The following is a 20,567-nucleotide window of genomic DNA, read 5'->3' on the forward strand; positions in this document are numbered from 1 at the left end:
GCAACCAGAACTTCTACTAACATTTAATTTAGATAGCTCATTAATTCAACAATATTTAAAAGTTACAAATACAAAAACCCAATTTATTATTATCCAGTCCACAGAAATGATGCCATCATCTTACCCCTAAGGGTCTAAATATATTAATTTCTAATCTGTCTGATCATTCAGATAAAAAATAAGATTCCTCGGATACAGCTTCCAAAATTTCTGCTGATTCAGTCAGATACAGATATTTTTACTGAGAAGTTTTGTCAGTATTCCAAAAGTACTCAAAAGGAAGTTCTAAACTGTCCCCCCAAACAGGATGTCTTTCAGACATTCTCTGCATCATGGTGACCAGCCTTCACTTCAAGACAAAATAACTCAAATTCCGTGCTTTAGGGTCACTGTAGATTCATCTCTAGCTCCTCCAACACCTTCTTCCTTCAGAATATCCCTCATACCTACCTGCTTTCTTTGACTATGCCTGCAAGTCTGCTCCCTCTCCCTTGTGGAGGTCCTTCAAATATTTGAAAACTTTCTATCTCACAGTCTCTTCCCTTCTACAGGTCAAACACCTCAAGTTCCTTCTACCAGTTATGAGACATGCTTTCAGGGTCCTCTTCCCACCCCTATTGCTCTCCTTTAGATAGCCTCCACTTTGTCAATGTCCATCCTCTAGGACGGTGCCTAGACACTGAAACAAAACAAAAGATATTGTGATGTTTCCTTTTCAGTACCATCACAATATTTATCATTATAAGAAACTTTTAGGCAAATAAGTCTTTTTCATATATGGTATTATACATATATATTTTCCCAATCCTATCAAGTGTAATAACCATGCTATCTACTGACCTATAGTTCTTTATAATGTATTTTAAAAATTATGCTAAACTTTGTAAAACATTTTGCTGAAATTCAGATACTGTTTTCAAGAGTATTTCTTTGATCTGCTTGCCTAGAAACATCAAACAAGAAGGAATAAACCTAATGTGGCATGAGTTGCTCTTAGGAAAAACAAGGTAATTCCTAGAGATCATTCCTTCCAGAATATAAACCATATGTTTGAAAAAAAACTCTGAAAAATTAACTCAAATTAATATTAACCTTGATAATCTGAGAAACCTAAGCTTAACTAGCTCAGTTCTTTATATGGTTAGTGTTCAAGAATGACAATTATTAAAATAGAATGCATGTGATTAATTCCATGCCTTGTGTTTCCAATCCAATTGACTGTACACAGCACCTCCATTTGGATCTTCTTAAAATACCCTTTTGAACTCATCACTCCTTAGCCAAGAAACTTTGAATTCTTCCTTCCCTAAGTGTCTAAGGCCTTTATTTTCTAACTTCCTACTTCCCTTCTCAATGACTCCTTGGCTTGAATATTTTAATCAGGTTTTTTCCTCCCTGTGCACTTATGCTGCCTCCAAAGCCTACAGCATCTTCCCCACTTTTACCATCTCATCAAATTTTTATCTTTTCTTCAACACTTAACTTCTTTGCTGAAGTCTTCTTTCATTATAATTAGGGAGCTGCTTTTATCTTTGAACTTTCTATGACACTCATTTAGAAATCAGTACATAAAATCTTGAATTGTCTGTTTGTTCATTTATTGCTTTGCTTGTTCTGCAGAATGTTTTATCTCCCTGAATACAGATCATATTAGTCTCCAGAGCCCCCATGGGTTCCTAACCTGGTAAAGTCCCTAAACCAGCCCCTTAATTGTGCTTGCTGACCTGCAATGCTGATGAATAGGAATTCCTGGCCTAGAGTGGTCATTTCTGTGTGTTGAATCAGGTAATAAAGGGCAGAAAGACTTCCAGTCCCTCCAAATGTTCATTTTGACCACTAGTCACATTGGAGGAGGAGTGTCTGACAGGCCAGGGAAATGCTGGAGGCTTGTATCGACATATTTAGCCAGGATGCTTTCTGACACGCCTGCTCCCACCTCCCAGAGAGCCCAGGAAGTTCAACATATACAAGCCATCTCTCTTAACTGCTGGGTAGCTGGGAGCAGCAGCTGTGGTTGCTGAGCATTGCCCAGGGCAGCTTGGCCACCCTGGAGAATCAAGAAAGTCGGCGGGGTGGGGGTGGGGGTGGGGGGCGGGAAATACAGTTTTCCTAGCCACGTAAGCAATCCCTGAACTAGGCTTGTTACGTTCACTGTAAATTTCTTTAATTAGAAATGTTACAACAAATTTGTCTGATGTTAATGAAAAGCATACTTTATACACATATTCATAAAGTGAACACGTACCAAAGACAGTTTAAAGGGTGTTCTTTGACATCATAATTTGGGTTTGTAACAAAACATAAAGAAAACAAGTACTGTTTAATCAACTGAGTGTTCTTTAGGGACTTTTAAATCATGTTCACTGATAATGATGTATAACCTTTTTCAAGAAAAAAAATGGATTTTTAATGGGCATAAACATTTTGATTCCTACTTTAGTTTTAAGCCAATCTGGTTCCACAAGGGGCATAAAAAGATGTCATACTTTTGGCTTGTAATAAGATACAGGCATATATCTTTATATATCTCATAAGTATTTCAGAGCAGAGACACTTAAACATGGAGTCCAGTGGGTTGACAGATCCTTTATATTCATGGAATGGTTTCAGAGAGTCTCTGAATGCCCTGAAGTTGTATACAAAATGTGCAAATGTATTTACAGAGAAAGGATTTACAGTTTTCTTCGGATTCTCAAAGGGGCTTAGTAGCCATTTTCAGGTTATAGGTTTCACCTAACTCGATCTGAGGCTCACTTCATATTATACATGTGAATGTTAACCAAATCTCCTTGCTGCCCTCTTTATGGTCATTAGGTTGAATTATATGAGACTAATGTTTATGTTAGTGTAAAAAAAAAAAAGATTATTTGCAAATTCATTAACTAGATGTTATATTTCTGGTTTTTAGGCACATGCTGTTTATAGCAATTATTTTTTATGCCAAAAATGATACATACTTATTATACAAAGCCTTAAAAGTTGGAAAGAAAACTTCACAGCCCCCACAGGTGGGGATCCCAGCAACAGTAACTGAATATAGAAAGGATGTGATTTTTTACATGATTGGATCAATCACACCACAAAGGATACATGGAGCCATATTTCTTTAAATCATGTTTAGAGATGGATCCATAACTGGAAAGTCCAACTATCAATAATGCTAGGAATTATCATTACATGAATAAAATAATCCTTTCATCTTTGAAGCAAAAATTAAATACATAACTTTTCTCCATGTTATTCAGTTAACTAAAGCAAGTGTTCATCTCCCATGGAAATGAGAGATACTCTTTCACTGAAGGGTCAGGAATGCTAAATAAGGCTAAGAGAAGGTGATAAGATCACTGCATTAAGTGGACTGTTAGGGCCTGAAACATAGTAGGTATTTGTTTGAACGCTGAATGTATTAAGATTCTGTGACTGAAGGCTATATATTCCTACATAATCTTTTTCTTACAACTACTAACGTAAATATCAGACATGAGGAAAAAAAAATCCACAGACCTGTCAAAGCCAGATTTTTTAATACTCACCTCCGCAGAGTTGTGGTACTGAATGAAGGTGGCGGAAATGGCATGGCTGAAGGGGTCTCCTGCCTTGGTTACCATGTCCTGCCTCACAAGAAGGGCCAGATCCACTAACTAGAAGATCAGAATAAGAAAGTCACAGAGCTGGAAATAATCACCAAGGAGACTGAAACGGTAAAACTACATACAAGCAACTATATCCCAATATTAGTCAGATGGTCTGCCTAAAAAATCTGTATTGTGGACATAAATGTATGCTTTCATGGCTGGTAAGCGGACGTACTCATGAACATAAAGGATACAGTCTAACCTCCTAGTGGAGTGGTTCTCAAAGCTTATAATCTCCAGCGAAACATTTTAAAATACAGATTTCTGGCTTCCATGCTCTGAAAGTCAATAATAATTCGGTATGGCTGCTCTAGGATGTAGCTTAGAAATTTACATTTTAGACAAGAACCAAGGGGAAGCTGATGCTTGCAGTCTGAGAACCAGGCTCTGAGAAACTACTAGAGGACAGTGATTCCAGACTCAGGTTTTGGTAAGCACTCAGTGGATGGTACATTTCTAGAGAGGTATTTTTCAAAGTCCAAAAGTAATCTCTAAGCAAGAGAGATGTATACTTGGAATTCAATGTTGACGAAAACAAGTTGCAAGAAACAGCAGTCACTTTTGCCTAACACCCACTGGAGCTGAGGATGCAGAGAAATGTAACTGGCCTAAATTTCAGCAAATAGTGAGATTATCATAGAAGAGAACTCATGGCTGTTTTCAGTCCTGGTAGAGCAGCAGGCGGAAGAGGAATTGATCAGGGACAGGAATAAGGGGAAAGCAGCTACATATAGCTTCATACGACAGATTCAAGTTCTTACCTGTGCCACAGTTTCATAGGCTAAATATGCTAAAATTTCCATAGCAATAACATTGGGCTTTATCTCCATACTACCGCAGTCCAACCAGTCTCGAAATTTGGACCCTTTTTTGGCTAGTCATTAAAAAAAAAGTAGAGAATACTTAGTTTTTGAAGTGTTTTAGTACTGCATATTACTATCACAGAATGAAAAATATATCTTTTGAAAACAATGTGTATAAAATGCAATTTAAAAAAATCTTATTAGTGTTTAGATATATTCTAGTCCCAAGAATGCCTTTACACACTTGCGTCTTTCATATCTCTGCCGCCTAAAAGTATGCTAAACCACTGAATGCTTAGCACTTCTTACAGTGTGTTAGAATAGGTTATCACTGACCATAGTTTCTGTTCAAACAATAGTCAGAAGAATCACTTGCTTGATGTAACTTTATTCTTATGGAAAGAAAATCCTGCAAGAAAGAACCTGTGATGAAAAAAGGAACACACGGAAATGTATTTTTACTACCTTTCAAATTAGGTCTATTTCTTGAGTAGGCTCGAAGTTGTGAATTTAGAATTAAGTGGAACAAACTGATATCTGGCCTAAGTCTGTGCTTACATTTTTTTGATGAAAAACGTGTCCAAATCCTTGAGGGTGATTCTCAAAACCACCCAGGATGATTCCAACCTGCCTTTATATTATTCCCTAATTAAAATGTCACCTAGGCTTGAGTTAATCTTCGTGTTGACCCTTGCACAGGATACTCTCCTGTCACTTGGCTTCATTCATATGAATCCTGCCCAGGGCCACAGACACACGATCCCCATTCCAATCATTTACTGAACTCTTATCAGAGATCCTTCTGTGTCTGCTTGTGATTTCACAAGCCACATTACAAGTTTTGTGGGTCAATACCATGCATCTCGTCTCTCTGCATACCTAACAGTACTGAAAACACAAGGAATCTCCTGTTAGGTATCTCGAAACCGCCACAACACTAAGCAGTCTAATGTGACATAGGGCCTTCATTAGATAATACTAACTTAACTAGTAATCTAGAGGAAAAGATTGATAGTGAAGATTTTATCACATCTATAACGTAATCATCTTAAAAAAATCCACTGATTATTCTTTTGATTAATCTGGTCCCACAAGTCTGTGAAACACTTAATGGTAACTCCAAGCATGATGTTTTGATCCTGATAGATACAGTTCTCTTGGAATCCACATACAGAGAGTTTTCTGTGAAATAAATCACAGGAGACATTAAGTCCTGCTATTGAAGCACGTATCCAAAGCTGTCAGCTGTGGCCGAGTTACAGTGATCCCCACCAAAGCTATCTCCCTAAAGGAACCAATCTTCCCAGTGCTCTCTGACATGTAACATTCCATCTAACTAGGAAGCTGCAATAGCTCACAAACACTTGGTTCACATCTGTGGAATACTTCTGAAGTTAACAGGCAGCAATTTGGCAAGATCAATAAAATGTACCTTATTCATTTCTCTCTTTGACAGACAGTAACAGGGAAACTGGTTGGGGCATAGACTTGGATTACCATGATACTAAATGGTTTGCCTTAGAAAGGAACAGAGATCATTCTTTCATTTTTGAGATTGCATCCAAGTACTGCATTTCAGACTCTTGTTGACTATGATGGCTACTCCATTTCTTCTAAGGGGTTCTTGCCCACAGTAGTAGATATAATGATCATCTGAGTTAAATTCTGGTCCATTTTAGTTCGCTGATTCCTAGAATGTCGATGTTCACTCTTGCCATCTCCTGTTTGACCACTTCCAATCTGCCTTGACTCATGGACCTAACATTCTAGGTTTCTATGCAGTATTGCTCTTTACAGCATCAGACCTTGCTTCCATCACCAGTCACATCCACAACTGGGTGTTGTTTTGCTTTGGCTCTGTCTCTTCATTCTTTCAGGAATTATTTCTCCACTGATCTCCAGTAGCATACTGGGCACCTACTGACTTGGGGAGTTTATCTTTTGGTGTCCTATCTTTTTGCCTTTTCATACTGTTCATAGCATTCTCAAGGCAAGAATACTGAAGTGGCTTGCCATTCCTTCTCCAGTGGACCACATTTTGTCAGAACTCTCCACCATGACCTGTCTGTCTTGGGTAGCCCTACACAGCAGGTCTCAAAGTTTCACTGAGTCAGACAAGGCTGTGGTCCATGCGATTAGATTGGTTAGTTTTCTGTGATTCTGGTTTTCAGTCTGTCTGCCCTCTGATGGATGATGGTGAAGGAAAAGACCCTGATGCTGGCAAAGATTGAAGGCGGGAGAAGGGGACGACAGAAGATGAGATGGTTGGATGGCATCACTGACTCAATGGGCATGAGTTTGAGTAAACTTCGGGAGTTGGTGATGGACAGGGAGGCTTGGTGTGCTGCAGTTCATGGGGTTGCAAAGAGTCAGATATGACTGAGTGACCGAACTGAACTGAACGGGGAGACAGGTATTTTGTGTCTTTGCTCCAAACACTCGATTTTAAAAGTGAGGGAAAGGAGAGCTCTTGGTCAGATCTGTCCATCTACGCAACAGAATGGGCAGCTCCCTTGTTAGCTCTTCCGCACTGAGGAGGCAGAGGTGAGGACCCTGGGTGTGTCGTGGTACCCTAGCACCCAGAAGAGTGCCTGGCATTTGTGTACTCACCATAAATATTTCTAGAAGAGATGAGTGAGTGAATGAGTGAAAGAATAAACAGATGATAGCTAGTTCTTTAATAAAAGGACAGGATCCAAACTTCTCCATACATCAAAAAAAGATGCACAGAGGTCCCATAAGACTACTTGGTGTCACTAATTTGCATCTGACTCTTGCGACCCCATGAACTGTATAGCACACCAGGCTCCTCTGTCCATGGGATTTTCCAGGCAAGAATACTGGAATGGGATGCCATTTCCTTCTCCAAAACCGCTTGGGTTACTCCTATTCCTCCAACAGGTAAAGATTCTTAGGTAATTCTGACCCTGATACATGGGAAGGACTGTTTCAGAGATGGATCCTTCCAGGGTAAAAGTGGGTCCAACACAAGAGGCATAGATACCTCCAGTCATGATGGTTTGTTTTTACCAGATCTGAGGGGGCTTCAGACTCAATGAGTTCCTTTTCCTTCATCCCTCTTCTCACTGTATCAGGATTAAGGGTAATCCTAGAAATTTATCAACTTATTCAGATAAGTTGATATCAACTTATTCAGAATAATAATGATCAATAATAATAATAATGATCAATAAATTTATCAATTTATTCAGAACCTTGACCAAAGGTCAAAAGTTCCTAGGATCATCCTCTTTCTGATACTCCCTGGTTTTTAGCCTGTGTTGGAAATAAACTTTACATAATAATTTCATCTGGAAATGTAAGGTTAGTTAATTCTCATATACTTTGTCTTTCTCGTCAGTAATCGGGGCAAAATTCATTCCATTCTCACCTCTCACCCCTCCATGTTATTTCATTATTTCTGCCATATCCCTTTTCACCAGCCTTTAAGTCCTGACCCTTCCCTCAGGGCTCTCTGTGATGCTCACTGTACTCCAAAGAAAGCCGTCTGCAACTTCTCTCTCTGCAAAATCACTGTTATTTGGGTGAATCAAAAATAGCCTTCCTAAGAGGGCATGGTTTTCTCTGGAATTTTTTCCTTCCCTAAGATTTTTTTTTTTTTTTTGATGTGGACCATTTTTAAACTCTTTAGTGAATCTGTTACAATACTGCTTTTGTTTTATGCTTTGTTTTTTTGGCTATGAGGCATGTGGGATCTCAGCTCCCTGACCAGGGATCAAACCCACACCCTCTGTGTTGGAAGGTGAAGTCTTAACCACTGGACTGCCAGGGAAGTTCCTTCCCTGGAAACTTCTAGAGTAGGGGTTCCTTCTTTCTTTCCTTTTATACCTATTTATTGATCAGCTATAAATAGGGATGGTGTCATAGCTCAGTTGGTAAAGAATCTGCCTGCAATGCAGGAGACCTGGGTTCGGTTCCTGGGTCAGGAAGATCCCCTGGAGAAGGAAATGGCAACCCACTCCAGTATTCTTGCTTGGAGAATCCCATGGAGAGAGGAGCCTGGCAGACTACAGTCTATGAGGTCACAAGAGTTGGACACGACTTAGTGACTAAAGAGAGAGAGAGATTCATCAGCTGCTGCTTGCCAGCCTGTTAATTTCCCCATATATTGTGCCATAAAACAAGTAGACATCAGATTTCTAACCAACAACAGAGGCAAAAAGACAATGGAATCATGTTTTAACCAATAACTATTAGTCTACAATTTCCTACTTAACTAAACTATCAGTTAAACATGAGGACAAAATAAAGTCATTTTTTTAGACAAAAAGGAGGGCTTTAAAGTACTTTCAGAGGCCTGGGAAAAACAAAATTAGGCTGAGATGAAAAGTTCAGATACAAGTATACCTTGGAGATACTGTGGATTTGATTCCAGACCACCACAATAAATCATATATTGCAACAAGGCACATTACATGAAATTTTTGGTTTTCCAGTACATATAAAAAGCTATGTTTAAACTATACTGCAGTCTATTAAGTGTAAAATAACATTATATCTAAAAAAATGTACATAGCTTAATTAAAAATAATCTTGTTTGAAAAATGGCACCAATAAGACTTGCTTGACACAGGGCAGGGCTGCCACAAACATTCAACTTGTCAAAAGAAACACTATCAATGAAGCACACTAAAGCAAAGATTGATAAAACAAGGTATGCCTGTACTTACCAACTTAGAGACATTTTAGGCCAGGAATGTGCTTTAGAAAAATTAAGGATTGCAACTAACAGCAATAGAATAAGTAATATACAAAATAGTTTGTGAAGAATGGAATCAAGAAAAGCCCATCAATCCGAATAAAAGGAGGAAAACCAAATAAAAAAGCACAGTAAATTCAAAACACAAAATAAGATAGCATATATAAGCCCCAATGTATCAGTAATTGAATATGTAAATTAAACTCATCAATTACAATACAAAGAGACTCTCAGATTGATTAAAAAGAAAATTTAGGTATCTGTTTACAAAAACCACACATGAAACAATGGGGTTGAAAGGACTGGAAATAGGTTTATCAAATTGTAACTGAATTAGAGCTTTGTGAATTAATATCAGATTTTAAAAGACTTTTAAAGGGAAATGATGATCTGACTTTTATAAATATAAAAACAAAACACTGGTGAATGGGATCAGGGTCCTAATGGTAAAGCTCACCCTCAGCCTTTATAAGTTACAGACAGGTCATTTTTAAATGCACCAGTAGCCTCAGCTAGCGAGTACTACGATTAAATATTTAAAAAGACACAAATGGCTGGATCACAATTCCTGAACCTTGGTCATGTATCAGCAAAGGCATGAAGAGTCTAGTTCTGGAACTGCTGACCCCCTAGGACTGAGCATTCTCAAAGACAGTACCGTGGCACAGAAAACAGATTCTCCCACTAAGGCTTCATGATGAAGTACTGTGGGCACTATATGAAGAAATATTTTTCAATGCCCAAATCCCTCTTCTTTAAAGAATAAAAAATTGAGCATAAGATACTCCTTATAATTATTTTATACAGAAATGGAAAATATTAATTTTTAATCTACTGCAGTTTATTATTGTTATGAAGCAAAAAACTCAAGTTATGAAAAATCAGATTTTTAAACAAAAGAGGTATTAGGACACTACATGTTTTAGTGTGAAATAGCACTTGTTTCTTTAAGTAAATTAAGAATGATTCAAAAAAAATAGTTCAATAGCACTGAATGTTACTTTATAGAATGGAGATTTATACTTATAAAAGACTTGAATGCCATTTTTAAACCTAAAATTTACAATACAAAAACCTCTCATTTGCTGAAATTGCCATGATCTGAAGTGTCATTTACTTAATGCTTCACAGATGTATGATGCCAAATTGTTAGTCAGACTGCAAAGTATATTTAGTCAGGAGAAAAAAAAAAACCCTTCCCAAACATGTTTTCCTATATTTTCCTGACATTTACATGGGGTGCTATTTGAAATGTGTCATTTATTTGCACTTTATGATCTATAAATGAAGCTCTCATTTTCTTTTTCCAAATTGAATATGCTGTTATTGTGACCACATAATAGCTTGTCGTTTAAAGACACCATTGTGTCTATGATTTCTCAGACAAGGGTCATGCGCTACTTTGTCATATTTTTAACTGGACTTTTCATCACACTTACTCTTTGACCTTTACCCTCAAAGTCTTAGTCATCACTGAACTGTTGCTGTAAGGATGTTTTTCCTACACAATCTAGCCCACTATTTATCACAAGCCTTTGTGTCCTCTTAATAAGCTGTGTGCGGGGGTGGGACGGCATTAATTTTACCATCGGTACAAGGTGTGGACTAATGAACTTGGCTAACAGGGAACACACACTACGGCAGGAGGTTATAGGTGAAGACAGAAGAGGCTGTTGACGTATCCTATTGTGGTAACAGGAGTATGCACGCGTGAAAGGGAAGCTGCGCATTTATTAACATTAAGGGCTTTTAAATGTCGTGAGTGTACCACCAGAGCCCACCATGGGTCAAGCACAATCAGCCAATACCAGTGCAAACATGACTAAGAAACCGAAAAAGAAATTTAAACGGGAATATTAAGGAAAATGGAATTTTTCTGACTAAAAGTAACGTGAATAATTAACATGGGTCTTTGTGTATTACCAGCACTCTTTAAAACCTCTTAATACTTAGAACTGCAAAACAGCAGAGTGGGTTAAAACCTTTTATGGGTTCCCCTACAATGCAGAAGCTGTTTCCATAACAGTTATAACTTTGCATGTATGTATTAAATTCACCAATTTCTAAGGAACAGAGATTGTGTTGTACTTTCGTGTATCTGTAACACATAATCTCTTAAACATATAATGAAGCCAAGTTAAATGCTTACTTACAGAAACTTAAGTGTCGACTTTCACAGAATTCTGCATATTGAGCTGAATCCATAACTCGAGTTTGTCTTTCTGCTCTCTGATAGATGAAAATAAAAAGACACACACCCAAATTTAAATCAAGCAGACTATTATATGTTTTCACAGCTAAAACTCAAGAGCATAAATTTCATTTCCTTTCCTTACTTTAGGTGATTATTTTAGTACCACCTTAAACACCACGATACACAAAATTTTGATAAGTAACAGTAGTTTTGAAGCTTGCTTGTTTTTTAAGTAAAGTTTAAAAAACCATTTTCCAGTCCTCTGTTACTTTTACTATATTGGAAGAAAAAAATACTAAAGGACCTGACTTAGACTGTGCACTTCTGAATTTTCTTTAACTGTACCAGTAACACCCTCTTAAAGAAAAAGAAAACTGTGAGGTGATAACAAATTAAACAGAAAATTTGTTATTAACTTTTACTGCCCATCTGCCTTAAAGCTGGGTTTTTCAACATTAACATAGGAGTCAGCAAATGGAACCCATATAGTTCCCCATAGAACATGGAGCCAGAGCTAAAAAATCCATATTTTAAATTGCAAAGAAAATCAAGAAAAAGGTAAACACAACACAGATCCTTTAATCTGCGTCCAGGTATGATTCACAGTTTGATGTAGTTTCATTCGTGGGTTTTTGGATTCAGTATAGCAGATGTTTGCTGCTTCACTGTCCCACCAGAGGTAGGATAATTATAATTCATCCACAGTTTGGTGGGAAAGAATATGACCGCTTCCGCTTCCTTGGCAAAGGAAGCATTTTGAAATGAGACAGGCTGGTACTTCTTGGAATGAGTTTCTGGCCAGTAAAGGAAAAAAAATTCCCTGAGATTTAAGAAAAAATTTTTTTCTGCACTGGAAGGACTTTTAGCAAGTTTTCTTTATCACAGTTGGTAGACTACATTAAGTACCACTTCTGATGTCTGTGGATATTTTTAAGGAACTGAAATTATTCTTTTTTGCATTTTGTTAGATTTGGGTGGTTGGACAACTTAATTCCAACAATCCATCAGTTAATGGAATGAATAATGGTGCGATAGCTGCAGTGCCATACAGAAAAGATTGTGTCTGTGTGTGTGTGTGGGGGGGGGGGGTGTTAAGGCAAAATCTACTGATTACTGTGGTTCCTTCTAAGACTATCAATTATTGTTTCCCTTCCTTCTCTTCCTCTTCTCCCTCCTTCTCGTCTTTCCTTCCTAATCTCCTTGATACATACTCACAAACATATATATGTGCTGACACAAACCCAGGCTTCTCTATTTATCCTCGTGGTTCAAGTATTCTTTTCGGACACTTGCAAGTAAATATTACAGCCACACCCGTGCATGTATGTGTACATGTACCCTGGTGTGCATGTATCTGAAACACCATGTTTCCGGAAGGGTATATTACTGAATTTTTATGCACTCAGAAGTATTTTTTTGATATGATTTAGTTTTGTCCTTTTTAATGTATCTGATACATGACTCAATAAACATTTACTAATGGAAAATGGGAAGCAAGGAAAGGATAATTTATGTGCTTTGAACAGTTCAAATTAGTTACTAATGTGTTTATTACAAAAAACCCTCCCTCTGAGACTGATATCTTTAATTTATGTATATATTATGTATGCAAGTCGGTATACGCATCTGACTGTTTGTCTGTGTCTGACTATAGCAGGAACCTCTCAGGTTTGAATTTACAGCTCCTAGAAAATATCTGCAGAGAAGGCCCTGGCACCCCACACCAGTACTCTTGCCTGGAAAATCCCATGGATGGAGGAGCCTGGTGGGCTGCAGTCCATGGGGTCTCGAAGAGTCGGACACGACTGAGCGACTTCACTTTCACTTTTCAGTTTCATGCATTGGAGAAGGAAATGGCACCCCACTCCAGTGTTCTTGCCTGGAGAATCCCAGGGACGGGGGAGCCTGGTGGGCTGCTTTCTATGGGGTCGCACAGAGTTGGACATGACTGAAGCGACTTAGCAGCAGCAGCAGCAGCAGAAAATATCTGACACGTGGTAAATGAGAATAAAACACTTGTGGAATAAACAAATGCTACCATAATTGGTCTACCTTGTGGGCAAATTACCATAATGCCGCCAGTCCTTGATTATCCAGGTGTTCTCCAGGTCTCCTCTGCTACCCACCAGCTAGACAGCCTCACCCACCAAACACACACTAGACAGAAAGGACTCAGACAACTACATAAAAAGCTCCTGACGAGACTTTTAATATTAACTTTTCTGGTGGCTCAGAGGTTAAAGCGTCTGCCTGCAATGCGGGAGACCTGGGATCGATCCCTGGGTTGGGAAGATCCGCTAGAGACGGAAATGGCAGGAGAATCCCATGGACGAAGGAGCCTGGTGGGCTATACAGTCCACAGGGTCGCAAAGAGTCGGACACGACTGAGTGACTTCACTTTCCCTTTTCTTTCTTTCTTCCAGAAGTTGAATATTTAAGACCTGTCACCTACATACAGGCAGGCCTAGAGAGTGACAGTTGATGTATGTTATTAACAATTCCTTTAGCATCAATGCAGAAACTTTCGATTGGGAGCCCACGAAGCTACTAGATCATGTACAGAAATTGCTTACCGAGTGCCTAGCATACAGCAAACACTCAACGTGAAGCAGCTGACTCAACAGTGAAGATTTATAGGCAGTACGAAATCCTGGCACGTTAGAACTAGAGAGCAGCTTGAAACTCATCTTGTTCAGTCTCCCTCGTCTTACACTTGATCTTAGCCAAAAAGGCAACAAAGCTCTCTCATTTCAAAGGTAAAGAAGCTGAGGTTCAGACAGCAATGATTTGCCAAAGGTGATCAAGTGAGAATTGAAGTCCAGGACTCTCAATTCCTTGAAGAAGCCTTTTTTTTTTTTTTTTTTAATTATAAAGAGTTGCCTCAAACCTACATTAGTTTTTAATCCAATATTTTTCTTTGGGATCATCCTCTATACATTATCTTACTAAAATGTATCACAGAGTCACTGTCACTAACATGCCCAAATTGTTCTTAAGAAAATGAAATTATGAGGCCCTGAGCGGCTAAACCACCACCACCACAGTCGCTCAGTCATGTCCAACTCTTTGTGACCCCGTGGACTGTAGCCCGCCAGGCTCCACTGTCCATGGGATTCTGCAGGCAAAACTCCTGGAGTGAGTGGCTGCTTCCTTCTCCAAGGGATCTTTCCAACCCAGAGATGGAACCCACGTCTCCTGCATTACAGGCAGCTTCTTTACCGCTGAGCCACCAAGGAAATCTGTACTTACCTTGGTTGGCATATCTCTTTAAAATGCTACCACTTTGTACGTGCCTCACAACATGAAAGGGGCTGGGAAGCCCTCCTGCTAACATCCTCAGAATACACGTGATGGGACACTGGCACTCATGCTTTTTACAGCATGGTCCAGTGTGATCAACAGGAAATTAGAGATGTTTACTGGGAGCTGAGGATGAAGAAGATGATTCAGATTCGCCCCTCATGCTAATTTTTCTTTACTTGTCTCTCTTCCCAAGGAATTGTTTCAAATAACCAAAAAAGGGGGACAAATCTGACCTCATGAAAGCATCCAAATGATTTAGCGTCTGATTATACTATCTCCTAATCTGACACTATCACCTTAAACACTGAGAAAGTCAGAAGGTATCTAACCTTCACGGACTACATATTCTTTGCTTCCTTAATCTCAGTGTTGGCCACTGCTTAGCTTGGACTCACCTGGGCCTCAGTAAACATTTGCTGGCTGGCTGAACAACTGGGCAGATGGACGGGTGAACTGAGGCAAAAGAAATGCATATAAATCCTTGCTGGCTGATCTACAAACGGGAACTGTAATATTTGTGATCCAACTGTACAAATTTCAGAAAGAGTAGGCAACTTTTTTGAAGCCAAAGACCCATAAAAAACAAGATGTTGGCCAACAATGAACTAAGGCTGGCTCTTGTTTTCTGTGTTATCTTAATTCCACTTTCCCTTCTGCTTCTCTTCAGAGCACTCTCTGTAATCCACACGAAAGTGCACATTGGCAGTCCCTTTTCTATTCCTGGAACTTTAAGAAATCTCTGGAAAAAGATGCGAGGGGGGAAAAATCATAAGCCTAATAAATAACATGACCAAACAAAAAAAACAATGCCTGCTCTTTAGACAGAGCAGCACAATAACCTTTAGGATAAACAGTTTTCATAGCTCCATTTTACAAGCTGAGCACACTGAGATGTAGACAAATTAAAAAAATTAAAGCATAATGTTAATGAACAGGCAACGCTGCTGCTGCTAAGTCACTTCAGTCGTGTCCGACTCTGTGCGACCCCATAGATGGCAGCCCACCAGGCTCCCCCGTCCCTGGGATTCTCCAGGCAAGAACACTGGAGTGGGTTGCCATTTCCTTCTCCAATGCATGAAACTGAAAAGTGAAAGTGAAGTCGCTCAGTTGTGTCCGACTCTTCGAGACCCCACAGACTGCAGCCTACCAGGCTCCTCCGTCCATGGGATTTTCCAGGCAAGAGTAGTGGAGTGGGGTGCCATCGCCTTGGTAAATCTTGGGTGGGTCCTGAATGACCTACTGCGGGGTAGTATCACTAAATAATCATAGCAGACTAATCACAGCTTTTTTTCATCCTGCTGCTAAGTCACTTCAGTCATGTCTGACTCTGTGCGACCACAAAGACAGCAGCCCATCAAGCTCCCCTGTCCCTGGGATTCTCCAGGCAAGAACTGAACATCCTCAAATGACACACGTTCTCCTATCTCAAGACTCTCATATGAATGTCAGGTCAAGTCTGCATTACTCATGCTTTTGTATCTACAAGTCCAGTTCGTCTTCCGCTTAATCTGGCTCTTCTACCCAATCCCCCCTTTCTCTAGGAATCAGCAGTGCTCCGAACATTCATAACAATATGCTTCATACTCAGAGGCTTTTCTGCAATTGAACCTTACTAGTACTACAACATAGCAAAGCACTACCAGGTAGGGGCATACATTTGAAAGAATTATTACCTTGAAAGAATTACTTCTAAAATCTTCAAATGCCCAACAATGTTTTAAAATCTACATGAAATCACTTTTTAAAAAGGTAAAAGAGAAGAGTAATGCTAACAATCATTCACCTCATTATCAAGCTTGTTGGTCTTTCTGGTTATTGTACAACAAAAGGCAGAATTGCAAGGCAGGTAAATTTACTTTCTGGGTCCTACTTGAATGAAAACAGGGGAGCAAATATCCCTACAAATGTGTATGTAGTATAATTTGTTCAATACCTGAACGAAACAGACTCTCGGTATATATTTGTTAATGCAAAGTTTCAGTGAAAAGTTTTTACTTCAGTTGATGTGAAATTGCTTGCATCTTTGAAAAACACTTTCAGTGACAGCAACGACAATCACCATTTGCCCTGCGTGTTTCAGTTTGAGGTATGAGGCTGGATTCTTTCTGTAGCATGCAGTTTCATTTAAATTCTCTCATGCTTTCACTGAAGCATATGTAAATGTTACAGAAGCTGCGCACTGGCGTATCTCTCGGCGGCTTCTCAAGACACATGACTTTCTTCAGCAACACAGAATCACAGAACATAACATTTAAACCAAGACGAAAGCTTATCTGCTTTCACTTCTACCTTGAATTTAAAAAAAAAATCTTATTTTGATGACACTTAGAAGTCTTACAAGTGAATTGCAAAGTCCTTTCTGGATGGAAAACGCTAAGTGCCAATGGTAACCTATCAAATACCTTATGTTAGACAGGAATAGGTTGCTGAATTTGAAAGCTACATTCAGAGCAACTGCAGCAGCATCCAGCAACATGACAACACATGAACTGTGGAATGCTGATGGTGTGCATGTTTGCTGTGGTCCACAGCAGGATACTCAAAGATCAGTAAACACCACGGCATCCTGAAGAATCTCAGAAACCACATACATTCCCAACTCACTGTAAAGAAGAAAGCTGAGGTCCAGAAAGGTTATGGGGCTTTATCTGGATTACTGCAGAGGCAACCTGGTGCCCAGGTGAGTGCTGGCTCTGCTTGCTGGGTCAGTTTGTAATTTACTGGATTCCCCTCCCAAGAGTTGAGCATGTTTCCTGCAAAACATCTTGTAGATTCCCCTGCTTTTAATTGCCCACTGCAATGCTCATCAGTTTGGGCCTGGAGGACCACAACAGGGTTCTGCTGGTGCCTTCCAAATATTTTAACTCTCCCAACCCATCTGGGCACAATCACTTTAAACAAAAACAAGGAGAAAAGACCTAGGCACAGAGGTCACCCTTTGTCACATCTGCCATGTTCAGCTATCCCCTGCCCTCCCTCATGACTGTGCTGGACATCCCCTCTCCCATCCCCACGGCAACTTAGCTCCTTTTCTTTCAGCAGAATCCTCTACCAAGTTTGCCAACAAGATCTATCACCTCTTTTAACAAGTTTTCCCTCAAGATCCCAGGCCACACTGCTTCCTCTCTTCTAAACCATACACGCTCTTCTGGCTAGCATCATACCCCATGCACTTCTCTGTGTGTGCTGCTTCTGTCTCCCCTCAGGGATTATAGCTGCAAGAATGTATCATTAACTGAAAAAATCAAGCTGAGAATTAGAATGCTGTGTGTCTTGATCCCGTTTATGTTGAAACACAAAAGTGTCTGCACACAACATACATACATGTTTGCAAACATCTGGAAGTATACCCATTATGCTTTTAATAGTATTCATCTCTGGGAGCAACATTAGAGGGAACTTTTACTTTTTCAGATACACATTTCAGTAATTAAAAATTTTTTTCTTAACTGAATTACAATTAGGAAAAAAAAAAGATTTGGAAAGTAGTGAAATCTTGAGTTACAGAAGGTCATTAAATAAAGGTCCATGTGCTAAACCATTATCAAAGCGATGACTCAAGAGGCAGAAAGTCACAGAGAGACAGCATTAGTTGGGATATATGTTCTCAGAGAAAGTAAAGGAGGGTGAAAAAGGAGAATGTCACTGTGATGTTAAGGGAGCCAGTTCAGAATTCTGGTTGGTGTAACCTTGAAATCAAAAGTTCATTTAAGCCTGACCCAGAACTTTCTCTGAATTATATAACTAGTAAAGTGAAAGTGAAAGTCACTCAGTCATGTCCGGCTCTTTGTGACCCCATGGACTGTACAGTCCATGGAATTCTCCAGGCCAGAATACTGGAGTGGGTAGTCCTTCCCTTCTCCAGGTGATCTTCCCAACCCATGGATCAAACCCAGGTCTCCCACACTGCAGGCAGATTCTTTGCCAGCTGAGCCACAACGGAAGCCCAAGAATAACTGAGTAAAGATACAATATATTTCCTAGCCTAAAAATAAAGGTTTCCATTGGTATTGATTTCTTCCCCCAAAGTGATTTTTATAATCCACCAATTTTATATGCCCAAGGTATTAAAAATGTATTATACTAGTCAAATGAAGTTTCCTGAAGAAACAGCTATAGATTCTAGGAGAACATTCAAGGAATTTGAAAAGAATTTTTGTGCTAAAAATAAGTTAGTAATTCTCAGTAAATATAAAGCATCAGTGATTGAGAAATACTCAGAAGGATATTTGTGATATTAGTTCATAATAGAGTTGTTTCAAAATATTGGATTTTTTGGTCTGTACTCTGGGTCTAAATATATTACTGTTAATATAGGATTTTTTTCTTTTTTCTATATTTTAAACTACAAAGAATGAGCATGAATGATTATATAAGGAAAATATAGTTGTTATCAAAATCAAAATACTACATTTTAAATTGGGGTAATGCCTGCTTCACATTTTAAAATCTGAATTTATTAGCTAGTAGTGGAGAAAATTATTCTCAATAAAACATTTCCTGTCTTGGGATAAAATGCGAGCTAGGAAAAGTATCACTTTTTTTTTAAAAAAAAAAAAGGAATATAATTGCTTTACAATGTTGTGTTAGTTTCTGCTGTGCAAACAACTCTATCATTTTTTCCTATTAACTTAGTACCAAACAACCTAATCCCATATTTAGTTGCAGACTCTCATGTAGTATTAGTACTAATGTTCACTGATGTTTTCCTGAAATTGTAAACAGGCTTTGTAATAACTAAGCTGGCAAATAATATAAAAAGCAATGTGAATTTCTGTTCAAACTAGCTCTTTAAAGTGACAGAAGATGGACCTCTTTTTTATTTTCCTGATTGAGAGTTCTATAACCTTTTTTGTGGTTTCTATTTGGCTGTATACCCAAAAGTTTTGAGCATATTAGATTAATATATGTAAGCTCTTTAGGTATTCTGAATAATTCTTCTAAAAATTCTCATAGGTTTATGCAATATCCAGATGAGTCGACATGACTTTTTAGAGTCTAGCAAATACACGAGGACATAGTCAAATATGTTGGTTGTTTAGGGCAAAAATTCACAACTGGAAAATATGTATGTTTGTTCCAACGATTGCACAAAATTTACTTCATGCTTTCTCTTTCACCCTGAGTTAGATCAAATTCTTGAGCAGTCCAACATATGTACTGAACTCAGGCCAGCTTCACTTACATATTTTTAAAAATAAAATCCTGCGAAGCAGGGAGACTGTCATTGCAGCATAGGCCTCACATCCTTGTCAAGGATATAGGGAACTCTATAAGAGCAAGAGAGCCTTCCTTGAATTTCCCTGTTGTTACTATGTGATACATCTGAGTATTTTCAATGAAGATTTTTTTAACATGTGAAAAAATTCTTTTAGCTTACTTAATTCCTTCTAAGCAAGTTCCAGGAGTTTTGCCTTTAACATCTACCTGGAATGACTTTTCATCACCTTCCACTTTCACTCCTACTTCTCTGGTCCCAGCCATCGTCCTCACCTCTCCCTTGGACTACTGCAATAATCTCCTTGTGGGTCTTCCTGCTTCCACTCTGCCTCTGCTCCTATCCCCAACCCTGAGTCTTGACTGTGCACTAGCTAGAGTGAGCGAGTTTTCAGTTTCAGAGCTTCAGAGTTTTCAGTTTTCAAAAATTGAAAATCAGATCATGCACTTCCATGCAGCTATTCTTCCCAATATAAACTAAAATTTAAAACAAAAAACAGCTTCTTATCACATACAAAATAAAAACCAAAATCCTCAGAATGGCCCATAAAGCCCCTACACAATCTGGTTCCCTATTACTCTCCGACCTCACCTCCTACCACTGTCCTCACTCCAGTTACTTTGGCCTATCCTGAACTTTCTTGAAAATGTCAAATAACATTTCCATACCAGGGTCTTTGCACCTACTACACTCT

At 38.8% G+C, this 20,567-nt stretch overlaps 1 protein-coding gene across 18 annotated transcripts in view; it reads right to left on the minus strand.

Moving 5' to 3' along the window:
- SUPT3H (SPT3 homolog, SAGA and STAGA complex component) overlaps positions 1-20,567 on the minus strand; it is a 398,481-nt gene that overhangs the window by 90,344 nt on the left and 287,570 nt on the right. For all 18 annotated transcript variants that reach the window (XR_011251087.1, XR_011251092.1, XR_011251091.1 and 15 more), the window contains 3 exons: positions 11,312-11,387; positions 4,397-4,509; positions 3,534-3,641 (listed from right to left, as the gene is read on the minus strand). Coding sequence is in view for 12 of the 18 variants with exons in the window: in XM_069562681.1 (XP_069418782.1) it covers positions 3,534-3,641; positions 4,397-4,509; positions 11,312-11,387 (297 nt within the window). In the remaining 6 variants the exon portion in view is untranslated. The remainder of the gene's footprint in view (positions 1-3,533; positions 3,642-4,396; positions 4,510-11,311; positions 11,388-20,567) is intronic.

The sequence above is a fragment of the Ovis canadensis genome, chromosome 20 (assembly GCF_042477335.2).
Source record: "Ovis canadensis isolate MfBH-ARS-UI-01 breed Bighorn chromosome 20, ARS-UI_OviCan_v2, whole genome shotgun sequence".
Classification (NCBI taxonomy): Eukaryota; Metazoa; Chordata; class Mammalia; order Artiodactyla; family Bovidae; genus Ovis; species Ovis canadensis.